We start from the raw sequence: 12,906 nt of genomic DNA, 5'->3' as shown, positions 1-12,906 counted from the left end.
CACTTTAAATCCGCTCTCATGTAGCCTTCCTAGTCCGGCAAAGCCTTTGGGTTACGGCAGGCCAGATGATGCCCTGCCATGACCAGCTGTGACCCACACTATCAACCACATGAGTCATAAAGTCTGTGTGTGTGTGTGTGTGTGTGTGTGTGTGTGTGTGTGTGTGTGTGTGTGTGTGTGTGTGTGTGTGTGTGTGTGTGTGTGTGTGTGTGTGTGTGTGTGTGTGTGTGTGTGTGTGTGTGTGTGTTTGTGTACAAACTAAAATGTATGTATTTGAATGTGTGTGTTTTGAGTAAGAGCGTGACTTTTTTTTTTTTTTTTTTAATCATTCAAATTTAGCAGGGTGGTTAACAACACATTTTCTGTGGTATGTCAAACTCAGAACACATATTTATTCTTACTTTACACAGACTTTAATCTTTCTCCTTTAATTTGTTCCCCTTATTTTATTTTTAAATGTCAGTCTCACTTTCCCAAAGCAACACTATAGTACATTGCGCTTGGCTTATGCATTTGGAAATATGATTGCTATAATATAAAAATGTATGGTATTTGCTGCAACAGCCTCTCAGTCTGGTGTCTCTGAGGACAAAACCATAGCTGCTAGTGAAAAGGAGAAAAAAAACACAAAGTTATGCAGTTGTTATCCACCACTGTGGCAGAGGACAGGTCCATGTTAGATGCTGCCTGGTCCAACCAAACCTTGAGCTCACTATGGTGCTTTTTGAGGAGGCTGTGTTGGATTAACTAGTGTATGACCAACAGTAGATAATCCTCCAGGGTCATAGAAACATTTATTATCTAGGCCATAATGGATTCCAATTTTTCACTGGTTGAGCCACAATGATAATGATTACAAATGCTCAATGGAGTGTCCTATATCTATCATATATTTACATCTGTTGGATATAGCCAGCATGAAGGGTACATTTTTTTAATCACTGTACATAGATCACTTATTGTCAAGCTCCAGTGTCTTACTATTCCTGTTTGGCAGGTCAGCCCCACTCTGATTATTCATCAACAAACATACATCATGATACCAGTCAGTGTGAGTCAGTCAGATGATGCATAACTATAACATCTCATAGTGGTGCCAAGGTTAGACATCAATTATGGAACTTTGTCTTTCTGATGTTATTGTTATGAATAATCAACTTAGGCAGTTTGCTCTCTCTTGAGCCCTCCAGATGTTTTGGTTTTATCATAACGACAGAGCGTCTTTAAACCACACAGTTGAGCCATGCTTGTTTTGAACAGGTGTGGCAGTGTCAGGAATGTGATTCTGAATTAGTGACTCCTAGGATACTCTTTTCTAAAATGCCTTTGTCTACTCACGTTGAATACTGACTCAAATTATGTGTACGTAAAGCTCACAATCCTTCAGTTGATATGATCCACATGAATCTCTCCATTCTATTTTTACTACATTTAATAAGACATTAAAATGCTGGTATATTGAACATTTTTGCAGCTACAGGTAAAAAATACTGAAAAAGATGAAAGTTCGTGAGTGCATTTCAGAATCCTCCACCTTTTAATATGTTGCTTTTTCAAATCCTCCATTCATTCAGACATCATTAGACATCAATAAAACCACCTACTGCTGAGCTGAGCAACACCATCCATAACACCGGTAACCCTGGACACTCATCTTCCTCCAGCAATTTCTCCTCATTGATGTAATGGATGTGTCCCTGAAGGGGCTTTTCTTTTTTTTCTTTTTTTGGCACATGTTTCTTCAGGGTAGGCTGCTGTTGTGCTCTTAATGGAGACAGCATCCAGAGGCTATGGATCAGAGCAGCCTTTCAGGCCTAATGTTCTGTGAGCGCAGGGAGTATTGATTCACTGTGTCACGTATGATTATAAACACAGATTAATAGACTGTAAGTTTTCAGCTCCAGGCAAAATAAAATGTTAGAGGAATGACATTTTGCTGCGGTGTTTTGGCTGCACGTTTGGTTTGCATAATAGAGACGGGACAGGGCGACCTTGGATATATAGTATATGGTTTCACTTTTAATCTGTCCCCAAGGAGAAATTTATCTGTTGCCTCTCTTATGGGCTAATGAGTGTGTTGAATACTAACTCAATTTTCCCCCAAAGTATTTCACTGCTGATGTTAAATAATTATTTGACATGTTTACAGCCAGTGTTTATGGAGGCTTCAATGTGTCAATTTCTGGCTTTACAAAGTATTTTTGGAACAATTTCCTGATTTCATATCTTTCTCCAGATATGGAAAGATTTATTATCAATTTATCACTGTCAATTATGTCAAAAGCTGTTAATGAAACCCACCAGTACAGAAGCATAGTGCTGTGGGAGTGCCATGTAATCGCTCTTTTCACTGGGATTTGGATGAGCTCTGTGTGTCTCTGCCTGATAATACCAGAAAGGACCTGTGAGTGTCAGGGTCAGGGATGAGAAGTCTCCCTTGTGAAATATTCAAACACTAAATATCTCAACCGAACTCAATTTCATTGTCTTATGTAACCAGCCGAGGCTTTCTGGCTCTGTCTTGCGCCACAGGTTAGAAACCAGAGGCTTCACATCAATTGCTAATTTATTCACTGCCGGCACTGCTGTGAAATTCCATCTAGATAGTGTTTCAAATTCTTCTCACATTACATTGTGTCAATTTAAATGCATGAGAGGAAATAATAGAAATTTGAACACTATGGTTATTGTCATGCCAATGGGGAATAATTACTGTGCATCACAAAAATGGTTAATTTCTTCAGGGCTTTACATTTAAAGATTGTGACAGAATAATTTTACCCATAAAACCTCTCAAGTTTTTTTTTGTTCCACTGTAATTATCATTTAAAGATGATTTTGTTGTGATACTTTCTTTTATCATCTAATCTCTCTGCTAAATTCATAAAATATATGATTGCGGAACAAAAAAGACTGAGTTTCAATATTTTGCAAATATAAAACATTTTAGTGTTTGAGAATATGTGGAAAACAATGAACATTATGACAACTGTTTCAGAGGGACTATTCTGGACTAATCAACACTCACTCAAACCTAGCCTGCTCTTTTACACACAGTGGATGGCCTGGCATTGTATTTCCAGTCACTGAAAATTATTGCAATTGGTTCCTGTATAGGCTTGTCTCAGTCCCTCAGAGTGATACATGCAGCCATGTCATTGCAGTCAGCAGGACTGCATTTCAGCGTGTTGTGACTACACAGCGGCGTGGTGATGTTTTCCTGGTGCAGTGACTGATACAGAAATTAATGTGTCTGCTGACAGATTGAATGCCAGACTAATTAAAGGTTGGCTGAGGGTGGGCAAGGATGAGCTGTCTGCACACCAATGATAGTTGCCTCCTATTTCTGCTTGAATACCCACTCTGACTCCCACTGAGTTTTTGTCTCCTCTCTATCATGTCCTGTGTTGTCTGCATCCCTCATCTAACTGTTATCTAGGAGGGGAATTTGTGTCAGATGAAGCCTTTCTTGACTTCCTACCCCACCTGGGGGTGTTTCTGCAGTCACACATTCCCAACATTCTCATTAATAACTAGTGGCTGTTTCCCCTTTTGAAGCTACCAGGGTAATGTTTTTCCCTTGTTGTTTGCAATGAAGTCTCGTCACTTTTTAGAGATCTCCTGTTTGTCTGTTGTGCACCTACTTTATCTGTCTTATTTTATCTAGCACAAATACAAAGAAAATAGATTTATAAAAAAAACAACAACCCTGAAGTCCAAGTGAAACTGCTTATTTTTTTGTTTGGTAAAATAATATCTTCCCTCTCAAGGGCATATCTTGAGAGGGATGATCAAAAAAGAGAAAAACTCACCTTTAATATTGCTGGTCTTTCTAAGGTGCCCTCTGACTGTACTGAAGTAGGCGTGCCATTGTGAATCCATCTCTATAAATGGAGACCTTATTTGCATATTTATATACATATATATCCAATCAAAATGTTTGTACAAAGTGGTCCTGTCATTGTCCTTCCATCAGCATGACTGTGACACTGACTGATAGCCAGACTCACAAGCAACAGTCACCAATAACAAGTTTGTTAACTCAGCATCTCTATATGCTATTCAATTTCAGCTTCTATCTCAAGATGAACCACTGGTGGAATACAAGTATTTTAAGTGAGGTATCTAATTCTGTTAGCCAATAGTCATTTATTAAATTGAACTGCAAAATGTTTAAAAATTGCAGATTATTCAGTCTGATGGGAGACAACACAATTGGGAAATTGGACTATCAGTACTGCAGCATGAACTTGCTTCAGAGCTGATAAAATGAAATCAATACAGAACAAAATGGACTACCAGTATTAGGTCCTACACTCTGATGGCACACCAACACAGGTGTTTCACTTATTATACCTGGTTAGGCCTCCTCTAAGGACTGTGTGGGTAATAACAGACTTTGCTTGATTGACATCTGAACTTTCTATCAGATTTGTTGCACCTATTATTCTTTCAAGTTTGTTAAAAACCGTGTAAAGGGAATTCAGACATTTTCTTCTAAACACATTAAATAGGTCATAAATGGCATAAACCCGCCCCTGCTGCTGTAGAGGTATAAATACATTCAATGCACACTACTACTACTACAGTCTGCAGTTAGCCAGTTAGCTGCCGAGTTAGCCGCCGACCTAGCAGCTGAGTGAGAAAGCGCTCAGACGTAGCATCCATGTTTCTGGTAGAGGTGGTGACTTTGATAGGTAGGGGGCGGGGGTTTCAGCGAACTCGGTGGGCACGCCCACAGCGTTTGGGAGCAGAGAAAGAGACTGATTTTTACACAACTTTGAAGCTTAATTTCATATATTTGGCGATTTTTTTAATCATTCAAATTTGGCAGGGTGGTTAACAACACACTTTTCTGTGGTATGTCAAACTCAGAACACATATTTATTCTTACTTTACACAGACCTTAAGGTTTGGTGATTTCATGTAAGTGAAAACACCTGTGTGTGTATGCAGGGTTCTCGGTCTGATGGAGTTCATCATGTCATAACATACTAGATCATAAAGTCACATTGATATTTTTAAGTAGATTTGGTAGTTGATTGTCATCTACAGTATATTCGCCATAAGAATGAGATGCTTCAATTTAAAGCCCTTTTATTCCAGTGCGAGAGAGCAGTTCAAAATATCAGACCACATGCAACTGTCAGTCAAACACACAAAACAACTTCACCCTGCAGAGGCTTGGGGGCTAAAGGGACATTTTAGGAAATACAGCATCAGCCAAAACATTTCTATCTTTCTTTCAGACATTAAAAATGTAAACAATAAATTGGTCACCAGTTTTCTCATTTCAGCTGACTTTAATAGTGAATTTCATTTGATATCAGCATATCAGTCAATGGACTTAATTGTCCAAACAGATAATTTTGTTGAGAGATGAAGCATAATAAGAGACATAAAGTTGTTTTAGCATTAGCTGAAATTGGTCTATAGCCTGGCGCAGCCTGAACTGGTTAGTTGGGTTACAGACAGTTCAGCACAGTTAGGCCTCATCATTTCTATAACCTTTAACCTCTCACAGCAAAGGTTCAGTCAGGCATAAATGAGGTGCTTGATATACAGCTCACCCCTTGGGATATACCTATTCTGTCCCGTGCACATTCGCATACTTACAGCAACGACACAGACACAATGACAGGGTGTTTTCCTCTTGAAAAATACAATGGAACCCAGCTAATCAAAACCCTTTGGGAGTGGGAGGCCATTTAAGCTGGTGAAAAGCTCAAGTGAGTACCAAGGTGAAGCATATGAAACACATGTATGGAGAAGGCTCACATATCCAAAATGCATTGTTCGTTATGGTTAAAAGTGGCTGTCGTTGTTGTTACGACCGTAAATGTATGTATTGACATTCTTATTTCGAAATGTACAAAGAGCTGACACCCTCAACTAAGTGCTAAGATAGATTGACTGTGAATTTGTCCCACTGCCAGCAGCCTCCACCTCTCCATCTCCCTCTAATTATTGTTTGAGTTAAGTAAAGCAGCCTTAAAGCGGCCAAGCGTGAGCCTTACTGCTCTCCAATCTCCATATTAGATAGAAGAAAAGGTCAGCATAACGACACCTGAATAGTAGACAGGTCAGGAGAACAGAGGAGGTGAAAAAGAGAGGAAGGTCATCATCTTGATAAATACTATGCAGCCATGGAATTGAAACTGTCAAAATATGCAGATTAGAAGAGAAGAATGAGATCATTGTTGAGGAAGAGTAGTTGTGCAGATGGTAAAGCTCCGAAGACCCCTCAGGGTATAGACGCCTGTCGCTGTACTCATGAACAAGATTTGTGATTAAACGAGAAAACGTGTTTAATTTACATAATGCATTTGCACTTATTCCAGAGGTGTGGTCATGCCTTTTAACTGGCACGAAATCCAACATTTATAGCCTCATAAGGATGTACAAGGTCAGCAGAATTACTTGAAGTTTGGAGATTTCAGATCAATATAGCAGGATCTAAAGTCCACTTCAGGAGGAAATCATTTCCATTATAATGCTACGGTGTGTCTACTCAACAAAAATCAGTCCCTGGCACAGCGAGGATATTGTAGCCTTCAATAACCACTGTCATCTTTTATAGCATTTCATACTTTACACATGGGGGTGAACCATTTAGAAAATGAGGTGGTGGAATAGCGGTGGACAGGGAGACCTTGATGATTTTCGAAAGCGATCTTTCACTTACATTTTCTTCTTGAAAAACTAAATGAAAGGAGGGAAAATGATGAGTAGATGAGCCCAAGGAGTCCTTCAGTGTCATTAGTATAGAGCACAAAAATAGGTCAGCGGGATATAATGGAATCACATAAATGGATGGATTTTATTAGAAGATAGAAAAGACAAAGAAAAAAAAGACTAAACTGAAAGAAAATGGAAAAGTAAGCTGTGCATTGTGTCATAATGGAACAAGTGTGCATCAGTACTAATACAGTTTGTGTCTTGTTGCTTTGAAATGATGATCGCAACTCCAGGGATATGTAGGAAAGATTCATATTTGCAATGTCTGAAAGCTCAGAAGCGTGTGCTGAATTGACATTGTGTCAGAATGAATCATCTGATTCCACGGCTGTACACACATACGCTACACAAACACACACACACACAGTGTTATTGAGATATTAGAACAACTTGGCTGCATGACGATGAATAAGAAGTTTGGATGAGTGAATAAAAAATGTATTCAACTGACTCATTTACTCTTAATTTATTTCCCCTGCAGATCCATCGGTGCATCACAGACAGAAGACAGTAGTGACAGACATGTGCTACCCAACGGAGATATCCAGCTTGATGGACTTTGGCACTCCAGACTGCTCGCTAGGCAAAGGTATGGCATTGCTCGAAAATACAAGGTGTTGCCTTGGTGACAGTAGGAAGTGTGCACAGTGATTTATCCTGGCAGTTAAAAGACACCGAGCTGTCAGCTTGACTGAGAGGTTAACTCTGGAGCAAAGGCCTGCCCAGGCTAAGAATGTAAGAACAATCGGATAACAGCTCTTGGTGCCCAGCCACGAGGGCCTTACCGTTCACTGCAGGCTTTTGATTTACAGCGGCTAAAGAACATGTTCTGTCACCCGACACAGAGCGTAGAGGTGCTGGCATAAGACTGTGAAACTTGATTGACTTCTTGCCAGAGAAAAGTATTTTACTTTACAAATTGCTTTAATCTGAATGGAGCTTTATTGAAGTTCATTGCACTGCAGTTGTATTGTAATGTGCAATTATTGCATCGCAGCAAGGCCACTTATTTTCTCCAATCATTGTCATCAGTTTGAGGAATAAAATGTTTTATAGGGAGGCCTGTGTAGCTCAAGATAATAGTCACTCTCCATCTCTTGTGTGTGGTAATCAAACTGACCAGTCTGTAATAATACGCTCCACAAAAGGTATTGATCATAAAGGCTATTGATCACATATGTATTGTTGCTTAATCTATAAGCCTTTGTCCACCTCTTTTTCTCATCATAATGGCTGCTATTATTCTCTCTTGTTCTCGCACTGATACCAAACCAGGAAGTCTGCGCCGTAATTGTAATTCCAATCTTTTCATCCAATCTAGTCCCTTGAAGCTGGCAGAGCACGCTCAGCAACTATTAGACAAGCCTCAAGTAATTTCCATCAACAATGGGCAGTGAAAGTGGTGACCTAAGTCACTCATTCTCCTCCTCTCAGTGCCCATCAATGCTGTCACTCTCCCACCTCCTTTTTCTTTTTTTTCACCTCCTCTTCTCTCTCAAGGCTAGCTAATATTTTAATGCCTCTCTGTCCCAACTCTCTATCAACACTCCCCAGCTCTGATAATGCAGACTGACAGGTCAACCGTGTGCAGCTGAGAGAAGAGAAGAGCAATACAGTCGAGGAGAGCAGAGGGTAGAAAAAGAAGGCTTTTAGGATTTCTTCTGGCTTTAATGTGAGCAAAGCAAATGAATGACATAGTGATACAGGGAGTTAAGCTGAAGAATAAGGACACTGAGGAGTGGAAAATTTCAGACTGAAGAACTGTCAGGATAAAAGCAATGCCGTGAATAAGATTCAGTGTAGCTGAGAGGCGAGCTGCAGCATGACCTTGGTATTATGAAGTGTTACATTTGGTCAAAAATGTCTTATTCATATAAAAGACAAGTAAAATGCATCAGTGAGTGTAATTAGCATGTGTAAAAGCTCTATTAATTATCCTCTATGAACTCTAACAGCTGTAATAATAGTGATGGAATATTATAGCTGCTGTGTACTTGCAATATATGCATGGGTTTCTAATGAGGAACTAATTATATCCACTATAGAAGAGTTATTTATGCAATCGTATGTCTCAGCCCTGATCAGTCAGAGAGAATGAGCCCAACAGTAATCCTTGAGGTGTCAGTGTGTGATTGACAGATCCATTGCCTCGTGTGACAAGTATCTGGTTAGAGCACATCTGATGTTTGGACAGAGCTAAAACGCTGAATGTCAACCTCTGACAGGCAGGACAAATGGCACGCTTGCTGTGTATGTGAACTGCTGTCACGTCCTTAAATGCAAGAGTTTAACTGAGCTTCTTCTTGTAGGCAAACACACACACACACACACACTATGCTTACTCACTCATGCTTTAGTATGCTGCTTATGTTACTCAAGTGCTCATAAACCAAAAAATCCATTATAAGTTTATATCTGACTAAGCTCTGTAGGCAGAATTAATTCAGGTGCAGCCCTATCTGTTTTTTCCTCATGCCACCTGTTCCTGCCTTAGGCTGTCAGGCCTAAAGAGCCCTGTGAGGCAAGCTGGACTAGACTTAACCTTATTTACTCTGTAATCGTGTCCACACACATCCAAGTTCCCATCTTCCCAGTGTGACACAATGTCCTTACTCAGCAACAAGCAAGAGAGCAGTGCACTGTAACTCCCTGGAGAGTTAAAGATACCATGGGAGAGCTCATGTTAATAATCCAATCTTGGTGTGTAGAGTAAACCACTAAAACTCAAAGTTTTTTTGAAAGGAAATTTGGTTAGAAGCGTGAACTTCATATCACTTCAGCGCTGTCATGACCCATTTTATTTTTAGCCGTTTCTATTGGAGTTTACACACACAGCATTTTTATTCAGAGTTTACATTCCTACCTCCTCTGGTCAAAACACACATTCACATTCAGGAAGTGAGTAATGTAAACTCATGTAGGCTACAAAAGCATTGTGGGCTCAGAGGGAGTGCATGGCTTAAACACAGAGGGGTGTATTGTTCTCTGTTTAGTCGGTGGGTGTAATTGCACACTCTGTCCTCTGCTAGCTTTTGGCCATCAGGTGGAGTGAGAGGTCCACTGACTCACCTGGTTCATTACCTGAGGCCTAAGGTACAGTTTGTCTTCCCCTCCCCCTCCACCTTGTGTGTACAAGGAGGGTGGTGGTGGGAAGGGGGGCAGAGGGGGGTGAAAAGTGGGAGTGGACGGTGTGAAAGTTGTCAAAGCTCCTTCTAGGTGTGTCCCAAATCATGTACGTTGAAAGTAGTAGAGAAAGAAAGACGCATACAGAGTAGAGAATGGAATAAAGAATGAAAGAAATGGAACAGGAAATGTAGCTGAGTGACTCTCAGGGGACGGACGACTTCCTAGTAACCTGTCTGGGTGGAGCCTCAGCGAGCAGGGCTGGGAGCGGGTAGCTTTAGTGGTGCATTGTGTGTGTTGGTTTGAATGGTGTGTGCACTGGTCTGTACGTATACGTGTGCGTGTTTTCCTCTTTTTTTTTTTTTACCTGCTATGAGAGCTCAAACCACAGATGACAGTGGAGCCAAGCGGAGTCTGTGCTGAGGAGGACATGAGGTCCGAGAAGGAGGAGGGGAAGGCTGGTGAGTGACAGAGTGGAGACAGATAGGAAAAGAGAAACAGGGGCGAGGACATCTGTGTGTGTTGGAGGTATAGTGTAGGCCATGAAACTGCTTGAGTCAGTGGTATGTGAGTGGGCTCAAGTTCATGTGTGTGTGAAACACTTATTGTATGGGAGGTATTTGCGTATCACAACAAAACTGCTTCATTTGTAAAACCCTAACCCTCCCCATGTTTGTCATAGAATTAATTTAAGTACAATTTTGAGGTACTAATATGTTAATTTATTATGCCTGAAACTAACGTTCAGACATAAAAGAGCTTTAATTCTTTTCAGTATTGATTAATCTGACACTTTGTCAATTAATCCAGTTGTTTGATCTGTCAGTTTCAATTTCCTATAGCACAATTTACTTATTCTTTAAGAGGCTGAACACAAGGAGCTGGCATTATTTTTTGAACAATAAATTAATTAGGATTAGTTGATTATCAAAATAGTTGTCGATATTTTTTTATTTTATATTATATTTTTTTTATACATCAACTAATTGCTGTAGCTCTACATTTTTTTCAACTTTACACTATTACTCTACTAAATTTCAGGTAGAAATAATCAATTTATTATTCTACATTTATCTGTCAGGTTATTTTATTGGTTTGGTTCATTATTAGTTATTTTGCAGATTAAAAGTTTTCATTCAAAACACATCATCACTTCATGAAACATCATACATTGTTAATTACTAAACTACCCAAACATTGTTTGTAAACTAGTCCAAATTAACCCAATTAACCTCTAGCAGCTGCAACATTAAAATGTTGCTGAATGCCTCAATAATTTAAGAAAAACAATAATATTAAGTAATATAGCATATAAGAATATTACATTTGAGGGGGTCCATTCTACATAATGATAATTTTCAGTTTTGATACTTTAAATAAACAGTATGTTGCTAAAAGTATTTCTCCTGAATACAGCATTTTAATGTAGTATTTTTTAACAATGTGTTACTCTACTGAATGAATCTGAGCACTCCTTTCATCATGTTAAATATGTTCTCACTCAGAGTTATTCCTCTGATGCTACCCTTTAAGTGTAAATGTGTTCAAATCTATTCCATATCCCAGTTTTAATTATTGTTTCACTTAAGATCTAAATGCTGACCTAGATATAATGTGTTCCTATGGATAACATGGTAATCTGTTAATCTTCTACTGTATAAGCATTGTACATAAATAGAGTGATATATGGTCAGATATGGTGCAGTATTATAGACTTTAGTAGCTCAGCAGACATACTAAAGCTCGCATAATTTACATTGACTCTTATGTTTGGATTAATGTATGAACCAGGCAGAATATGAAGAGGCATTATGGATTATTGAATATGTTCATAGAGGGTTAGGGTTAGGGTTACACATAGATAGATATTAGATTATATTGAAGAGCATTTGAGAAATTATGTTTACGTTTTTTAATATTTGTGTGTATCTGTGTGTGTCCATACATTTATTTGCGCTCTTGGCTGTGCTCATGGCAGTTTATGAATGGATATAGATGAGTTTGATCCCACTGTGTTTTGCGTGACAATGACTGCCGCAGCTGATCTACTTTGCACCCTGAGGTCACCACTCAAAATTGCAGAAGATAATGAGTTTGACCGATTGTGCTCCACGAGACAGATGGTACCATCACTCTCAGCGTCAGACTCACAGTTTTGTTGTTGTACTCTTTCACCAAAACCACTAGAGACAACATATGGCACATCTCCATATACTAAGTTGTTTTCTTTTGTTTTGGTTTCTTTTTTAAGCATCATTTCTTTTCAGGCTCTGTATGAGCTAATCAGACACCATTATTACTCTCATCACCTCCACAAGAGTAACACTGAATAATGATGAGCACAGACCAGGTTTTATTGCCTTGTTTTACAATTCCTTACTAAGGCTTTTAAAGTTTCATACACAAGCTTCTGTAGCAGCTCCAGCTGCAGAGCAGGCACCTTATGCAGCTTGTGGGATTATTCTTTGTTGCCCCAGGACATGAGGGAGGTCGTGTATCTAATCATCAAGATTTCCAGTTCTCTGCAGACCAGATCCTGCTGTTTCTGACAGATGTTTAGTCCCAACTGCAGACTTGAAAACAGGGACACTAGGCCCTGTGGCATTTTGTTCCTCAGTGGACTTTACAAGTTGGTCGACCCCACCCCTGGTTGCTCTGGTCATGCAGGTCTAGCAGACGTAGACACTGAATATAGACACTCTTTGAGACTGGTTTCTGTTAAGTTCAAGAGAGCTCCAAACTGGGAAATGGGAAAGTGTTTGAGTCATTTATTCACACTTTCCACAAGCTGGAATCTCAATGTCTCAAATTCATTCTACATATGAAATCTAAGCAGATTGTGAGCATGTAGTGCGTTCATACTTAAAACAGACTAAATCAAGTATAGTCAAATTAATACAATGTGCTGAGTGTGTATTTGGGATGCAGCTTTTAATGGAGTAACACATCATGCATAACATTTAGATGATGGTGAAATCAGCATTGTATAAAAAAGAAAAAAACAAAACTCAGAAGATGTTGGCAGGAAACGTTCTTTTTACTGTA

The 12,906-nt window shown here is 39.3% G+C and overlaps 1 protein-coding gene across 2 annotated transcripts in view; it reads left to right on the top strand.

The window, feature by feature from the left end:
* The window catches only part of kaznb (kazrin, periplakin interacting protein b), a 90,600-nt gene that overhangs the window by 62,843 nt on the left and 14,851 nt on the right, over positions 1-12,906 (top strand). For both annotated transcript variants that reach the window (XM_053315286.1, XM_053315287.1), the window contains exon 4: positions 7,220-7,327. In XM_053315286.1, coding sequence (XP_053171261.1) covers positions 7,220-7,327 — 108 coding nt within the window. The remainder of the gene's footprint in view (positions 1-7,219; positions 7,328-12,906) is intronic.

Source organism: Scomber japonicus, chromosome 3 (genome assembly GCF_027409825.1).
Source record: "Scomber japonicus isolate fScoJap1 chromosome 3, fScoJap1.pri, whole genome shotgun sequence".
NCBI classification, from domain to species: domain Eukaryota; kingdom Metazoa; phylum Chordata; class Actinopteri; order Scombriformes; family Scombridae; genus Scomber; species Scomber japonicus.
This window is presented reverse-complemented; position numbering and strand designations above follow the sequence as displayed.